Source organism: Artibeus jamaicensis, unplaced genomic scaffold (assembly GCF_021234435.1).
Source record: "Artibeus jamaicensis isolate MK-2021 breed Jamaican fruit bat unplaced genomic scaffold, CSHL_Jam_final scaffold_1283, whole genome shotgun sequence".
Lineage (NCBI taxonomy): Eukaryota > Metazoa > Chordata > Mammalia > Chiroptera > Phyllostomidae > Artibeus > Artibeus jamaicensis.
The window spans coordinates 8836977-8854837 of NW_026522028.1; the positions used below are offsets into that span (position 1 = coordinate 8836977).

At 40.6% G+C, this 17861-nt stretch overlaps 1 protein-coding gene across 1 annotated transcript; it reads right to left on the reverse strand.

Moving 5' to 3' along the window:
- Positions 1–16154: 16154 nt before the first annotated feature.
- Positions 16155–17861, reverse strand: LOC119039098 (DDB1- and CUL4-associated factor 8-like). Its single transcript, XM_037131788.2, is given in 3 exon segments — positions 16155–16196; positions 16198–17054; positions 17057–17861. Coding segments are annotated over 3 exon segments (1704 nt in total).

The following is a 17861-nucleotide window of genomic DNA, read 5'->3' on the forward strand; positions in this document are numbered from 1 at the left end:
TACAGACAAATTGTGTGATATCATTGGGCGAGATACCTCACTGGCATCGATACATTGCTGAAGGCTGCTTTTGAGGGGTTAAGTTGCTTTAAAACTCTTTTGTTCTAAGCCTTATTTGATGTAAATGTTGGGTACAGGAGTTCCAGTTGGTGTGCAATAACAATGTTGCAGTTTTACACCTGTTATTTGTCTTGGTGACGCAGAGGCCCTCCTTGCCCCCAACACCCTTGGGAAGTATAACCCACCCTGCTTTGCAGACGTTTGTTGGTGGAGAAGGAGGTGATAAAACACCCCATGCCCTGACAGCAGATTTTCTTGGCTAATGCTCCTTAAATGGATATTATCTCCAGGCCCTGGAGCACAGTTTGAGAAGTATGTATATATAATGAGATTACACTTCAGAATGGAAAGTTACATGTCCAAAATTTCTGCTGGCTGAGATTCAAAGTTAGGGACAGCTGCCTAGGGTTCTAGCCCCATGGGGTAGCCCCTACCAAGCTCTGCTCTCAGGAAAGGACGTGAAATGTCCCTAAAGAACACAGGAGTCTGAAGGATGAATATGTGGTTTAAAACATGCCATCAGGAAAGCAGAGTTAAAACTAGAATCCCAAGTTAAGAGCAACCCTGCACAATTGGGTGGGATGTACAATGGCAAGAACATCAGCAAATTTAAAAAAATAAGTGAAAGAATGTTTGAAATTCCCAGTGACAGCAGGTGGCCCTGAGAACAATGGCAAGAGGGGTAAGTGCCCAGTTCTTTTGCCACCTGCTATTTGGCAGCAGTCTCTCTCTCTCTTGGTGGGGGTGGGATGGAGGAGGGATGGAGGATTGATGGGGAAGGGGTTGTGCTCTGAACTAAACCCTTCTTCAGGTTTCCCTGTGTGGCTGTGGGACTGCTTGTGCAAGAAGAGGCACTTGGAGCCACATTTGGAAGGCAAGGGCAAAGAAGTAGCCCTCTTTGGCTTATGCTCAGAAAGTAGGGCAGAGGCACACTGGTACTTACCTACTGGCTTACCTTAGTGTGAGGCAGCAGCCAGGCCCACAGCCACAGCAGTGCCCCCTCAGATCTTCAGCTTCAGCAGCTCCATAAAAAGACTGCCCACTTCTTTCTGCTCTCACGCCAGCTCGGCTGGAGGCCTGGAGGCCTGGAGACAGTGGAAGATCAGCATTGGGTTCCAGTTTGTCCTTGTGGGTTCTGGTTATTCCTCACAGGTTCCAGTCCATCTTTGCTTCCCCCCACTGCACATCCACGTCTCCTTCCTGAATGCTGTGCTGAGCCTGGGCTCCAGCACCTGGAGCAAAGACAAAGGCCTCAGCAGCACAGACTGCTTAACCAGACCCCACAATTACATACTCTCTGGCCCCTATTATGAGTCACCTCTCCTTGGACCCTGAAGAAAGCAGCCATAACCACCTGTGTGGATTGAGTATGTCACCAGATTGATTGCATAGAGAATTTGCCATTTGGAAGAGTCAATTCCTGTAAAGAGAGGGGCTGGACTTGTATAGTGTAGGTAGACGGGTACACAGACAGATAACAGGAAGTTAAGTAATTTTAAAAATAAAGTTACTCTTATAGATGGCAACCAAGCTGGTAGTGTGGATCTCAGAATATGAAAGTAATGTTAGAATTTTAGTTTATGTAAATATTGGTATATTAGGCGATAGAAGAGAACAATAAACATCATAACCAACCTTCCATGAGATGGTGGGCAAAGCTAACAATTCTAGCATATAAGCAGGCGAAATTCCAACTTAAATTTAATTTCTCAACACAAACTATTTTCATTCCACAGTGTGCTTTCTACAGGACAGTTCTACGTAGGTTCTCGTGGCCTCTATGCAGTGTTATAATTGTCTTCTCCTTAGGCACAGATTCTAACTCCAAAAAGCTCCTACATAGGCCAAACTCCACTTTTATAAAGACAGCTTCTGGCAGTCATTCCTTAAAGGGACAGGTGTGGGAAAGACCACAGGTGGAAAATGTATATATATAAAGGAATCTGATTATGAAATGGCAAGCCCAAAGAATTTTAGTGAGTTGTGTTGGTCCAACAGTGACCTTCAGCAGTGCTTCTTCTACCACACAAGACAAAAGCATAAGGCAAAACTTTACAGTAGTCTGGATCTTCGCCATCCCTCATGCACATCCATGAATTTCACTATCTTAATTTGCTTTGTCTTCAATCTCTTCGATAGTAAAATTCACGGCTTTGACTTTCAGATTTCATTCTCAGAGACTTATGGGGGACTGAATGCACATTTCCTTAATGGACAGTGAGTTCAGAGATGGGTGTATGGCAAGGAGCCTGCTATGCTACTCTCAAGCTGTGTTGTGGGGAGGACCAGGGATTTTGGGGTGTTTTCACTGGGAGGGGTTTGGGAAGTTTCTTATCCTGTTGTTTCATTCAGAGTACCAGGCTTTCCTTTTTCCCGCTAGGTTTGGCAACAATTTTATTTCTAACTCCATTGTATAAGCAACCACCCAACTACCTGTAGAACTTCCATACATATATACCAGCAAGTATATTCAAGTGTAGTTTCTCAATAGCGCTCTTTTGTGTGTATTTATTGATTTGTGAGTGAGAGCGGGGAGAGAAAGAGAGAGAGAATGTGAGTGAGAGTCAGTCTTGTTGTTTTACTTATTTATGAACTCATTGAGTGCTCTGATCTGGGATCAAACATGCAACCTTGGCATATTGGGGTGATGCTCCAAGCAACTGAGCTACTGCCCAGGGCTTGATAGTTTTTCATAAAACCCATGTTAAAGTGGAGGACAGAAAACTTAAGTTCAGAGAAGTTAGCTGCCCAACGCCATTGAGCTCAGGAGGTGTAAACCAGAGGTTCACATGCAATTTGCAAGTACATTATTCCAACAAATAGTGGCACGTAGCATAATTGTTTTGGTGTGTGGTCATTTGACCTAGGTGACAATAGAAATAGGGATCCCACATCTCAAGATTCTTTCATGATATTATTTTAAGGGTGGAATATTCTTTATCTGATATAATCCACAGTAAGATCACGATATTTGAAAGTCACCCTTCACCTATTAAGGTGGCTCCTGTGTCAACCTGAATTTTGTTAGTTGTATGGCAGACATGTTAGCACCTCAAGCCTTTTTAATAGAATTGTAGTCTTCTGAGTAGAGTGAACTGAAAAACAACATTGAACCACTGGGAAAAAAAACAAAAACAAAACATAAAACACAAAGTATGGAAATAGTACATTCTTGAGTAGGAACCGTGAATCTAGCTTCAGTTATACAATGATTTGAATGACATTGGATGGAAAGGTTTCTGCTAGTGAAGGTACCAAAATCCTGCCACTTTGAAACTGCTACGGGGGATATTAATTTTAAGCTGTTTACTAAGGGACAAGACTCAGAAATAAACTTTTACCTTATTCCTTTTCCTTCCCAAGAGATTCAGAAGGAGAAACCTGCTTCAGGAAGGAGATTTTAGGATGCCACCTTAGCCTAATTTGAATCAGGCATGGTAAACAAGAGGGCTTCAGGCAGGTAGCTATTGACTAGATACCCACTGTGTCCCATTGTTTCTCAGTGGCTTAGCAAGGAGTCTCCTGTGGTGTGTGAGTGTATTCTGGTATTCCTCAGTTATCTGTAAATTACCCACTCTCACTTCTGAAATCTAATATCCAGTTCCCCCTCTTTCTCCTTTGGCCAAAAATATATTTGATACCCAAAGTTGCCTCAATGTCTTGGGAATTTCCACAACTAGGTATTCCCCTGTGCATGTATTAAACTCTGATCTCCTCCTGTTAATCTGTCCCAGTTAATTTGATTATTAACCAAGTTTAGAAAAATTTAGATGGTAGGAAGGAAAGCATTAATATATTTTTAGCCCTCAGACATCAGTCTCAAATTCACATCACACCTTACTCTGAGTGATTGGTTCTTTTGATTATTCTGCTAAAAATATTATAATAATATTATAATTATTGATATTCTAGGGACTGATATTCTAGGGACTCTCTTCCTTAGCTGACAGGTATTACCAAAACTATGAGGAACTACAACCCATGATAGATAGCCATTAATGTCTTGCATCATATAAGGAAACATTTTTTTTTCCACAGTGAACAGCTCTCTAAGTAAGAGTCAGTATTTGGTCATTGGTTGTTAAACTCTTAAAACTGATAAGTTGCAATTGATAATCATACTCTTTAATATTTTTTAGTTTTTATTTTAGATTTTATTTATTTATCTTTAGAGGGGAAGGGGAGGAGAGAGGGAGAGAAATATCAATGTATGGTTGCTTCCCATGTATCCCCTGATGGGGACTGGCTTCCAACCCAGGCATGTGCCCTTACTGTGAATTGAACCTCGATCCATTGGTTTGCAGGCCCGCACTCAATCCACTGAGCTACACCAACCAGGGCACGCTTTAATATTTTTTAAAGTTTGCGGATATGCATTTTGGGTGAGTAAGGGTACCTGTAAAGTTTTTAAAAATGTTCTTAGTAATGTGGAAATAAACTTAGATTAACATTACCAGATAGAACTAAATATTTGTGAATTGGGGGGAGATTTTGTTCCATGCTCTCTCCTGTAGTGGCTTCTATATTTATTTATTTATTTATTTTAGGTTTTATTTATTTATCTTTAGAGGGGAAGGGAAGGAGAGAGGGAAAGAAATATCACTGTATGGTTGCTTCTCATGCGATCCCTGCTGGGAACTGGCCCCTGCTGGGAACTGGCCTGCAACCCAGGCATGTGCCCTGACTGGGAATCGAACCGCAATCTTTTGGTTTGCAGGCCCGTGCTCCATCCACTGAGTTACACCAGCCAGAGCTTGTAGTGGCTTCTATAAAAAAAAAATCTGTGTGTAATTTCAGGGTGATGGAACTGCTCTGTGTGATACTGGAATGGTAGATATACGAACTGATGCATTTGTTATACAGAGTTATAACTGATGCACAGAGTTATACATCAAAAATAATAAACTTTAATAAATGCAAACTAACAAAAAAATGAACCAGGATGTCAGGGGATCTGAGAATTGAACACTGTGACAAATGAATCTAAGTCTATTACAAATGTATGATATATCCTCACTGAAGCAGGTGGGAGTAAAAGCAGCTGACTAAATAACTGTCAAGTACTGTTTTGAAGGGCAATAGTAAGGGTAAAGACAAAATGAGATATATGTAAAAACTTTATCGACAAATTAACATCTCATAAGGATTCATGTTAAGTGATCATTTTAAACCAGCTGTATATATATGTCTTAGGTGAAGAAAATTAAAAAGTATATGATGGATAGTGATAACTAGGTTTTTTACTGTCAGAGAGGTAAATTACAGATAAGTGAGGAAGGAAGGGTAGATGAACCCTGCAGTACTGAATCAGAGTTGAAGATACCAGTATCAATTCACAATTAGGTTAGCATAATACATGATAGATAGATAGATCGATAGATAGATGATAGATAATAGCTGCAGGAATAATATAAATGTGTGTATACATGGGTTAGTACACTGACACATATTTCATAGTTCTGTCCCCTGAAAGGCCCTGGAAACAGTGATACCTCACTAATAATGAGTACCCCCAGCCTTCATATCTTGATTTCTAAAACTATTCTCTGATAAAAGGAACAAAGGATCCTTGTAAAAATGTGTGATTCCAGTGCTGGGCCAGGGAATAGACAAAATAAACTTGGAGCATCTGGATAGCATGGAAGTGGATGAGGGCCCATTAATGTGACACATGAAAACTGAGTTCCCAATGGCCAAAGCTGGAACAATTTCACCACCTCCCCAAATAATGTGGTGTTACATTATGACCTAAAGACTTAAATATTCACCAATCTATCGTGAAATAAGTAAGTAAATAAATAAATTGAAAGAAGGGCTAAATCTCACTACGGAATAATTACAAATAGCATGAGTAGACACTGACTTCATGAAGAGATAGAGTTTTAGTCTCTGTCCACTTTGAGTATGGGCTAGATTTAGTGTCTTGCTTCCAAAGAACACAGCATAAAATGGGAAAAAATTAGTAACTTCACAGTAAAAAGCAAAATAAGACTACCAGCACCACTTAACAAAGTGATGGTGGTTAATATCACCAGTGATAAAGTCACATTGATGTCATATGTCTCCAATATGGGTATTCATCTCTCTGGTTATTCTTTCTTAAAATCTGTAACTTTCCTGTGGCCATGAAAATATACCAATGCAACCCAAACTGAGGGACATTCTACCAAATATGGGCCAGGACTCTTCAAATCTATCAAGGTCATAGGAAACAAAGAACAGCTGAGAAACTACCACAGACCAGAGGAGCCTAAGGAGACATTGTGACTAAATGCAATGTGGTATACTGTATAGAATCCTGAAACAGAAAAGGACATTAGTGGACAAAGTGATAAAATCTCAATAAAGTATGTAGTTTAGTTAGTACTAGTAAACAAATTCTTGTTCTTTGTTAAGCAAATATACCAAAGTAATGTATGATGTTAAAATTAGGGGAAAATGAGTAAGTACTATGTGGGAACTGTGTTTTTTCTTAGAAATTTTTCTATAAGTTTAAAATTATTTCAAAATAATAATGCACTAAATATCAAAAATCTATTATATATTATAATAAAGCCAAGTATATATATATAAAGTATATATTATATATACCTTATTATATATTAATTCTGGTAATGTTTATCATGTCAGTAGAAATAAATTAGTTCTCCTGATTTTTGAAGTCTCTGCTTATTTTGTGATTCATGCTGAGTAACTTTCATTATTTGCGACCTTTCGAAAATATTCTTCTTTCATCATTTCTCTATTTTGTTCAGTGGTGTGCTTCTGGCGAGTTGCTCCAAATAAAAGTGCAATAAATAGTATAAATTGAAATAAAAATGAAATTTTAAAGGACAGCATTTAGTAAATTCTAAAAAGAGAAAAATTTTCTTACAGATATTTCACCAAACTAAATTGTAAAATGCATAGTATTTTGAAACAGTACAAAATATTCCTGCATATCTGATATCTTTAAAGCACTGATCATTTAACAGGAAACTTTTCTTTGCAATAAGTAAAATTTTAAAGACATCTTTAGAGCAGAGGTGGAGTGGAGCCTGGTTTACTTTGGCTGAAAGGTTTCTAGGAGGAGAGCAATTAAAACAGTGAGTGTAGGCATGTCTTTTCAGAAATTTGGCTATGAAGAGGAAAAGAAAGAAGGAGTGACAGGTGGAATGAGATACAGAATTAGGGGGTCATTTTATACTTTATTTTTATCATAAAGGATATTAGGAAAAAAGCATATTGACAGTAAACATCTAGGAGAGAGCAACAAAGAAATTATGTGGGAAAGTGAGGAAACTAAGAGGATTCAAGCCCTTGTGAGGAAGTGTGATCTAGAAGCCAGTGGAGGAATGCCCTTTCCCAGGATCAGACCAGATGGTAGAAATCAGTCAAGAAAACTGACAGGTTTGATAGTGAGAAAATGGGTATGGGGAGCCTGATATTATTGCTTTGACATTATTCTGGCTTGTAAAATATAAATTAGGCCACCATTTTAGACACATGGGAATTTGGTGGATTCAAAAAGAGAAGATAATTGAACATCATTTTCTCAGAAAATAAGAAAATAAACTTTCTAGGATTATATACTTTATTCTCGGCACATTGAGCTATTAAAATAAAATTGCAACTAGACACAACAAAGAAAGGAAACTTTAGGCCAATATCGCTGATGAACATAGACACTAAAATGCTCAACAAAATATTGGCAAACCGCATCCAACAATACATTAAAGAGATTAATGCCATGATTAAATAAGATTGATTCATCACAGGGATGCAAGGATGGTACAACATTTGCAAATCAATAAATGTAATACATCACATAAACAAAAGCAAAGACAAAAATCACATGATCATGTCAATAGATGTGAAAAAAGCTTTTGATAAGGTGCAACACCCATTTATGACAAAAACATTTAGCAAAGTGAATAGAGAGAGCATTCTTCAACATAATAAAGGCCATATGTGAGAGACCATCATACTCAATGGGCAAAAACTAAAATCTTTCCCACTAAGGTCAGGAACAAGACAAGGTTGTCCATTTTTACCACTTCTATTCAACATAGTATTGGAAGATTTAGCTACAGCAATCAGACAAGAAAAAGAAATAAAAGGCATCTAAATTGGAAAGGAGGAAATAAAACTGTCATTGCAGATGACATGATACTGTACATAGCCATGATACTGAAAATCCTATAGTCTCCACCCAAAAACTGCTCTACCTAATAAGTGAATTTGGCAAAACAGCAGGATACAAAGTCAATATCCAGAAATCAAAGGCATTTTTTATACCAACAATGAAATATCAGAAGCAAAAATCAGGAAAAATCCCATTTGATATAGGAACAAGAAAAATAAAATACCTAGGAATGAACCTAACCAAGGAAGTAAAAGACCTATACTTAGAAAACTACACAACACTGAAGAAAAAAAACAAGGAAGACAAAAAAAAAAAAGGAAACATATACCATGTTCATGGATGGTAAGAATTAACATCATCAAAATATCCATACTACCCAAAGCAATTTATAGATTCAATGCAATGCCTATTAAGTACCAATGGCATAATTCACAAATATAGAACAAACACTTCAAAAATTTATACAGAAATATAAATGACCCCAAATAGCAGCTGCAATTTTGAGAAAGACGAGAAAAGTTAGAGGGATCACCATACCTGATACCAAACTGTATTAAAAGGCCACTGTAATCAAAACAGCCTGGTATTGACATAAGAACAGACACATAGACCAGTGGAACAGAACAGAGAGCCCAGAAATAAACCCAAGTCTGTACTGTCAATTAACTTTTGACAAAGGGGGCAGTGGCATAAAATGAAGTAAAAATAGCCTCTTGAACAAATGGTGTTGGGAAAGCTAGACAGCTACATGCAATAAAATGAGACTCGAGCACCAACTTACACCATACACCAAAATCAATTCAAGGTGGATAGAAGATCTAAATATAAACCGTGATACCATTAAAGTCCTAGAGGAGAACATAGGCAGGAAAATCTCAGATATTTCATGCATCAACATTTTTACTGATATGTCCCCTAGAGCAAGGGACATAAAGGAAAGAATAAACAAATAGGACCTCATCAAAATAAAATGTTTCTGCATGGCTAAAGAAAACAGTATTAAAATAAAAAGAGAACCAACCATATGGGAAAACATATTTGCTAATGAGACCTCAGACAAGGGTTTAGTCTCCAAATATACAAGGAACTTACATGACTCCACTCTAAGAAGACAAGCAATCCAATTGAAAAGTGGGCAAAGGACTTGAGCAGACACGTCTCCAAGGAGGACATACAGAGGATCCAGAGTCACATGAAAAGATGCTCAGTATCACTAGCTATCAGAGAGATGCAAAGACCACAATGAGATACCACTTTACACCAGTCAGAATGGCCATCATAAACAAAGCAATGAACAACAAGTGTTGAGGATGTGAAGAAAAGGGAACCCTAGTGCACTGTTGGTGGGATTGCAGACTGGTACAACCACTATGGAAAGCAGTATGGAATTTTCTAAGAAAACTAAAAATGGATCTGCCTTTTGACCCAGCAATTCCACTGCTAGGATTATATCCTAAGAACCCTGAAACACCAATCCCAAAGAACCTATGTACCCCAGTATTCATAGCAGCACAATTTACAATAGCCAAGTGTTGGAAGCAACCTAGGCACCCATCAGTAAATGAGTGGATCAAAAAACTATAGTACATTTACACAATGGAAATCTATACAGCAGAAAGAAAGAAGGGGCTCCTATCCTTTGCAACAGCATGGATGGAACTGGAAAGCATTATTCTGAATAAAATAAGCCAGGTGGTGAAAGAGAAATACCATATGATCTCTCTTTTAACAGGAACCTAAACAACAAAACAAAGAAGGAAGGGAAATATAACCAAAGACACTGAAATAGAGAATAGGCTGACAGCGACCAGAGGGGAGATGGGAGGGAATTTCGGGGGAAAAGGGTGAATGGTTTGTAGGAACAATTATAATGGAGACATGGACAACCATGGGGGGTGGAAATGGAAGGGAGGGGGAGGGCTGGGGGGGTTGGTCTGATGTTGGGGGAAAAGGCAGAAAACTGTACTTCAACAATTAAAAATACATATTTAAAAATTTTGTAACTAAAGAAATTTGCCTTAGAGATCACATTAATGACATTGTGTGTGAAATCCAGAATTAGCTAAGAAATAGAAAAGAAAGATATCTAGCAAAACTTTGATTCACTAAAGATAAAGGAGTTAACTCTGTATGAAATAGGTAACAGGCATTTATCATGACATCCGTGATTCTGTCAAGGTTATCTTCATTTAACATTCAATCTGGAATTTGCACTTCCCGCCAAATGTTTATAAAAATTCTTCTTGATTATACCTAACATATACATAGAGAGTGCTAAAAAATTCAGTGCTGTTCAAATCTAGGCCCTTCCTAGAGTTACCAGGGGAGGAGAAGCCTTATGCAGACTGCCATGGAGGAGAGGCATACTATTATACTCTTTCAGAGATCCAGTTTCTAAAACCTGGACTAAAATCCGAGGAACCTCTGTAATGAGTATCAGATACCTTGACATTAGAGAATGAATATCCCAACATAGTCCAGGATGGTGTACTTAAAAAATCAGCAAAACAGGTATTTTATTTTATTTTTTTTTAATTTTTAAATTTATCTTTAGAGGGGAAGGAGAGAGGAAGAGAAACATCAATGTATGGTTGCCTCTAGTGCGACCCCTGCTGGGAACTGGCCTGCAGGGAACTGGCCTGCAACCCAGGCATGTGCCCTGACTGGGAATGGAACTGCAATCCTCTGGTTCACAGCCCTGCGCTCAATCCACTGAGCTACACCATCCAGGGTGGTATTTTAATTATTAAGTGAACAAAGAGATATTTTAAACTACAGTGAGATCTAATGAGATCTGTACTAAAGACTAAAATTGTCCACTGAAATCAGAAAACAACTTATGCCACCAGCTATATTCAGCAAACACAATAAGCTATTGTTCTTAAATTTTAGGGGAGAAATAACCTATGAAGTTTTTGTAAATGATTCTACTCTCATACTAGTTTCTACTTATTAATGAGATGCTGTCTGTCTGTATGTCCTTCCATACCGTTGACAGTTACACTTTAATGCATTTTGTACTAATTATATCTCTTATTTCTCCATCACTTGCTGTATTTGCTTGTATCTCCTGAACAGCTTTGAATGGTAATGATGTGAGTACACATCTTCGTATGTTTTAATGGTAATTAAGAGTGTAGCCTAAAAAGTAATATTTTATTTACCTCCCACTTTCCTAATTTTTCTAGGCTGTGGTAATAAGAAAATTAAGTCACATATTAACAGAAGAAAAATCAAAGTTTAAAAATGCATGTGGAGAATTCATATTGGCATACAAATTTGTAAGATGATGATGCATACTGGGTAAATCAGACACTTTTTGACAAAGGAGAAAAAACCAGGGGAAGAGGGTCCTAGATTTCAGAACTGAAAATGGGCTATGAACTGGTAGTTGAGGAAGAGGGGAACACACCTGGCAGAAAAAAACCTGCTAGAAAACACAGAAACACTGGGATTTCTGAGGTATATAGTTAATACCTGAGTGAAGGTGTTATGCTATATGTATGTGTCTGAAACCTTCTTGTTTACCATGCCTGATTCAAATTAGGCTAAGGTGGCATCCTAAAATCTCCTTCCTGAAGCAGGTTTCTCCTTCTGAATCTCTTGGGAAGGAAAAGGAATAAGGTAAAAGTTTATTTCTGAGTCTTGTCCCTTAGTAAACAGCTTAAAATTAATATCCCCCGTAGCAGTTTCAAAGTGGCAGGATTTTGGTACCTTCACTAGCAGAAACCTTTCCATCCAATGTCATTCAAATCATTGTATAACTGAAGCTAGATTCACGGTTCCTACTCAAGAATGTACTATTTCCATACTTTGTGTTTTATGTTTTGTTTTTGTTTTTTTCCCAGTGGTTCAATGTTGTTTTTCAGTTCACTCTACTCAGAAGACTACAATTCTATTAAAAAGGCTTGAGGTGCTAACATGTCTGCCATACAACTAACAAAATTCAGGTTGACACAGGAGCCACCTTAATAGGTGAAGGGTGACTTTCAAATATCGTGATCTTACTGTGGATTATATCAGATAAAGAATATTCCACCCTTAAAATAATATCATGAAAGAATCTTGAGATGTGGGATCCCTATTTCTATTGTCACCTAGGTCAAATGACCACACACCAAAACAATTATGCTACGTGCCACTATTTGTTGGAATAATGTACTTGCAAATTGCATGTGAACCTCTGGTTTACACCTCCTGAGCTCAATGGCGTTGGGCAGCTAACTTCTCTGAACTTAAGTTTTCTGTCCTCCACTTTAACATGGGTTTTATGAAAAACTATCAAGCCCTGGGCAGTAGCTCAGTTGCTTGGAGCATCACCCCAATATGCCAAGGTTGCATGTTTGATCCCAGATCAGAGCACTCAATGAGTTCATAAATAAGTAAAACAACAAGACTGACTCTCACTCACATTCTCTCTCTCTTTCTCTCCCCGCTCTCACTCACAAATCAATAAATACACACAAAAGAGCGCTATTGAGAAACTACACTTGAATATACTTGCTGGTATATATGTATGGAAGTTCTACAGGTAGTTGGGTGGTTGCTTATACAATGGAGTTAGAAATAAAATTGTTGCCAAACCTAGCGGGAAAAAAGGAAAGCCTGGTACTCTGAATGAAACAACAGGATAAGAAACTTCCCAAACCCCTCCCAGTGAAAACACCCCAAAATCCCTGGTCCTCCCCACAACACAGCTTGAGAGTAGCATAGCAGGCTCCTTGCCATACACCCATCTCTGAACTCACTGTCCATTAAGGAAATGTGCATTCAGTCCCCCATAAGTCTCTGAGAATGAAATCTGAAAGTCAAAGCCGTGAATTTTACTATCGAAGAGATTGAAGACAAAGCAAATTAAGATAGTGAAATTCATGGATGTGCATGAGGGATGGCGAAGATCCAGACTACTGTAAAGTTTTGCCTTATGCTTTTGTCTTGTGTGGTAGAAGAAGCACTGCTGAAGGTCACTGTTGGACCAACACAACTCACTAAAATTCTTTGGGCTTGCCATTTCATAATCAGATTCCTTTATATATATACATTTTCCACCTGTGGTCTTTCCCACACCTGTCCCTTTAAGGAATGACTGCCAGAAGCTGTCTTTATAAAAGTGGAGTTTGGCCTATGTAGGAGCTTTTTGGAGTTAGAATCTGTGCCTAAGGAGAAGACAATTATAACACTGCATAGAGGCCACGAGAACCTACGTAGAACTGTCCTGTAGAAAGCACACTGTGGAATGAAAATAGTTTGTGTTGAGAAATTAAATTTAAGTTGGAATTTCGCCTGCTTATATGCTAGAATTGTTAGCTTTGCCCACCATCTCATGGAAGGTTGGTTATGATGTTTATTGTTCTCTTCTATCGCCTAATATACCAATATTTACATAAACTAAAATTCTAACATTACTTTCATATTCTGAGATCCACACTACCAGCTTGGTTGCCATCTATAAGAGTAACTTTATTTTTAAAATTACTTAACTTCCTGTTATCTGTCTGTGTACCCGTCTACCTACACTATACAAGTCCAGCCCCTCTCTTTACAGGAATTGACTCTTCCAAATGGCAAATTCTCTATGCAATCAATCTGGTGACATACTCAATCCACACAGGTGGTTATGGCTGCTTTCTTCAGGGTCCAAGGAGAGGTGACTCATAATAGGGGCCAGAGAGTATGTAATTGTGGGGTCTGGTTAAGCAGTCTGTGCTGCTGAGGCCTTTGTCTTTGCTCCAGGTGCTGGAGCCCAGGCTCAGCACAGCATTCAGGAAGGAGACGTGGATGTGCAGTGGGGGAAGCAAAGATGGACTGGAACCTGTGAGGAATAACCAGAACCCACAAGGACAAACTGGAACCCAATGCTGATCTTCCACTGTCTCCAGGCCTCCAGGCCTCCAGCCGAGCTGGCGTGAGAGCAGAAAGAAGTGGGCAGTCTTTTTATGGAGCTGCTGAAGCTGAAGATCTGAGGGGGCACTGCTGTGGCTGTGGGCCTGGCTGCTGCCTCACACTAAGGTAAGCCAGTAGGTAAGTACCAGTGTGCCTCTGCCCTACTTTCTGAGCATAAGCCAAAGAGGGCTACTTCTTTGCCCTTGCCTTCCAAATGTGGCTCCAAGTGCCTCTTCTTGCACAAGCAGTCCCACAGCCACACAGGGAAACCTGAAGAAGGGTTTAGTTCAGAGCACAACCCCTTCCCCATCAATCCTCCATCCCTCCTCCATCCCACCCCCACCAAGAGAGAGAGAGAGACTGCTGCCAAATAGCAGGTGGCAAAAGAACTGGGCACTTACCCCTCTTGCCATTGTTCTCAGGGCCACCTGCTGTCACTGGGAATTTCAAACATTCTTTCACTTATTTTTTTAAATTTGCTGATGTTCTTGCCATTGTACATCCCACCCAATTGTGCAGGGTTGCTCTTAACTTGGGATTCTAGTTTTAACTCTGCTTTCCTGATGGCATGTTTTAAACCACATATTCATCCTTCAGACTCCTGTGTTCTTTAGGGACATTTCACGTCCTTTCCTGAGAGCAGAGCTTGGTAGGGGCTACCCCATGGGGCTAGAACCCTAGGCAGCTGTCCCTAACTTTGAATCTCAGCCAGCAGAAATTTTGGACATGTAACTTTCCATTCTGAAGTGTAATCTCATTATATATACATACTTCTCAAACTGTGCTCCAGGGCCTGGAGATAATATCCATTTAAGGAGCATTAGCCAAGAAAATCTGCTGTCAGGGCATGGGGTGTTTTATCACCTCCTTCTCCACCAACAAACGTCTGCAAAGCAGGGTGGGTTATACTTCCCAAGGGTGTTGGGGGCAAGGAGGGCCTCTGCGTCACCAAGACAAATAACAGGTGTAAAACTGCAACATTGTTATTGCACACCAACTGGAACTCCTGTACCCAACATTTACATCAAATAAGGCTTAGAACAAAAGAGTTTTAAAGCAACTTAACCCCCTCAAAAGCAGCCTTCAGCAATGTATCGATGCCAGTGAGGTATCTCGCCCAATGATATCACACAATTTGTCTGTAAGTAGAAACTACTCTTTATTGAAACTGGAAGTTCTTCTTAAAGTTGGTTCAAATACATAGGTGTTTTCAAATACTAAGAATTCTTATATTCCTGACTGGTACATTCTAGTAGATGACTGTGCCAAGAGAACTCTGTGGAAGGTAATCCTGTGGGCGTTCTCAGCCATGCAACTTCACGAGAATTCAAAGACCGGGCAGAGTGTCAGGCCACTGCACTTAAATCCTCACAAGCCCCGTTCAGCACGATTCATCAGCGTTAACATATGGATTCAGAAAACAGGAGCAACACACAGTTATAAGTTCTAGGCAGATAAATTTACTTCCTATGCATCCATCTAACCACGTTTTCTCTCCATTTTCCATTCTTGCTCTCCCTTCCCCCTCTCTGTGAGACTGTGAGTACACACAGGTGTGGACTCAGGCGTGCATGTACTTAATCTTACTCACTTTTAAAGAATAAACACATTTGTACAATTTTCAACTCAACCAGAGAACTTACTAACATACTACTAATGATGAAATAAAAGTGAGAGTTTCCAGCGTCAGAAATGATAAGATAGATTCAGTAAGGCTCTTAATATTTTCACCAGAACTGGGGACCTTTACAGGTGTACCATAAGCTAACAAACAAAGCAAGCCATCAATAAATCGCTCTCACATTTATGCAGAAGGGATAAAGAAAGAGGAAAAAAAGAGACCTAGTGAGAGGAAAGGCATGAGGGAAAAAGCGTGTGAGAAAGGAAAGAAGGAAAGCAGAGGAAAGAGATGAAAGGTGGTTTTTATTGTGGAAAATAAAAGACCAAAGAAAAATCTATCAGTTAATCTGAATTTCAAACTTAAAAGTCCAGCCTACTGCGGTGACATCCAGCTGGATCAGGTGTGCAGCATTCAGGATGGCAGGCACTGCACATGTTCTTGGTCCTGTCCCTGGTCTTGGCGGTCTTAGTCAGCGGCCTCGTCCTCAGAGACATCTGGGGAATGGGGGAGGTTCATGCGATTCTGGTTCCACGAGTCCAACTGAGCGAGGTACCCAGTCACTGTCGTCAGGGTCAGAACCCGCATGTATCAGGTGATGCATGAGTAACGACAGCAGGCTTGGGTCAAACACTCCAGCGTGGCCCAACCTGTCTCTATCTCGTTCCTGCTTGTTCTTCTTAATCACATCCTTTAACCCAAGAAGCTGAGTGGGATCTTCTGCTGTGGGTGCCCAGATCTTGACATCATGGTCTAGGCCACTGGTCGCCATCACAGGGAGGTAAGGGTGGGGCTCAAGACAGTTGACAGTACCTGCCCTGTCCCCCTCCTCCAGGAGCTGAATGACCTGACAGGATGATTTCTCCCAGAGGAAGATGTGCCCACCATCACTACCGCTCACCACAAACTCACTCCCAGGGCCATAGAAATTGACACCTTTGACTGTGGTATGATTTCTGTGCCCCTTATATCTCTTAGCATACTGGGCCCCATCACAGCTAGAGGAGTGGAAGAGGTAAATATCTTCATCGGTGTAACTGGCCAGGACCTCTGTGCCATCATGGCTGTACACCAGGCAGGTGATGTGTACTCCAGCATCACAGTTCACCAGGTGATGAGGACAGAACTTCTTGAGTACTCCATTATTCTCATTCTCATCAATTTTCCTCTGGTCATAAATTCTTACAAACTGGTCCATTCCACCCACAGCAAACTGGTAAGTATTGGCAGGATTCACAAAGATCGTATAGAGCCCCACTTTCCTCCACTGCTCTTTTGTTACCACCACTTTTGAAGCTGGCTCGTCTTGTCTGAGGTCAATGGCAAAGACAACAGCGTCTTCACCTGAGGTCAGGAACTTAAAAGGGAGTCTGGCTCCAGAGCCAGCTTGTGGCTGGCTCCCCTATGTTGGGCCACCTGCCTAGAGAAGCTGCTGTGTGGCAGAGCAGGTAGCTGTGCCACCCGTACCTGCCCATCACGGGCACACGTGGCCAGGGTGGAATCGCCACAGTTGGGAAGGAACTTGGCCTGAAGGACGTTATTTCTGTGACAACTGTCAAAGTTCAGTACTGGCTGCTGATGCGCCCAATCCCAAACTACCACTGTCAGGTCATCACCGCTACTGGCCAGCCAGGTGCCACGCTGGTTAAAGTGAACACTATTGACACAACCACTGTGGCCTTCCAGCCCATACTGCAAGCAGAAGCGCTGCACAAACACTCCTGCCCCACAGGCCTCGTACACAAAGCGGGCGCTGGACCCCAGCTGCCGATCTCGAAGAGCACTAGGGAGGTTCCAACGAGGGCGGGGCAGGGCAGATGTCTCTGACGACATCCAGTCTTCCAGGGCCCGAGCCTCATCTGATAAATACCGATCAGGGTTGCTCTCAGTGCACGGTACCTGATGGTGGTCTTCTGCCGCTTCTTCCTCACCTTCGTCCGCTTCCCGTCTTAGCCCGCCGTCGCCGTGGTCGAGCGTGTCTCGGCCACCGATGTTTTCCGCATCTGTGCCTTGATTTTCTGGGCTGGCAACGATGGGAACGGTAGCATCATTGCCACCGTCACCGTCTCTGGTCAGTCTCAAATCCATTTGAGGTTCAGTTGTGGGATGGAGAACTGACGAGGTCTCCATCTTGGCCTGGGCTGGGCCATCTGCGCCACCATGGTTACCAGACAT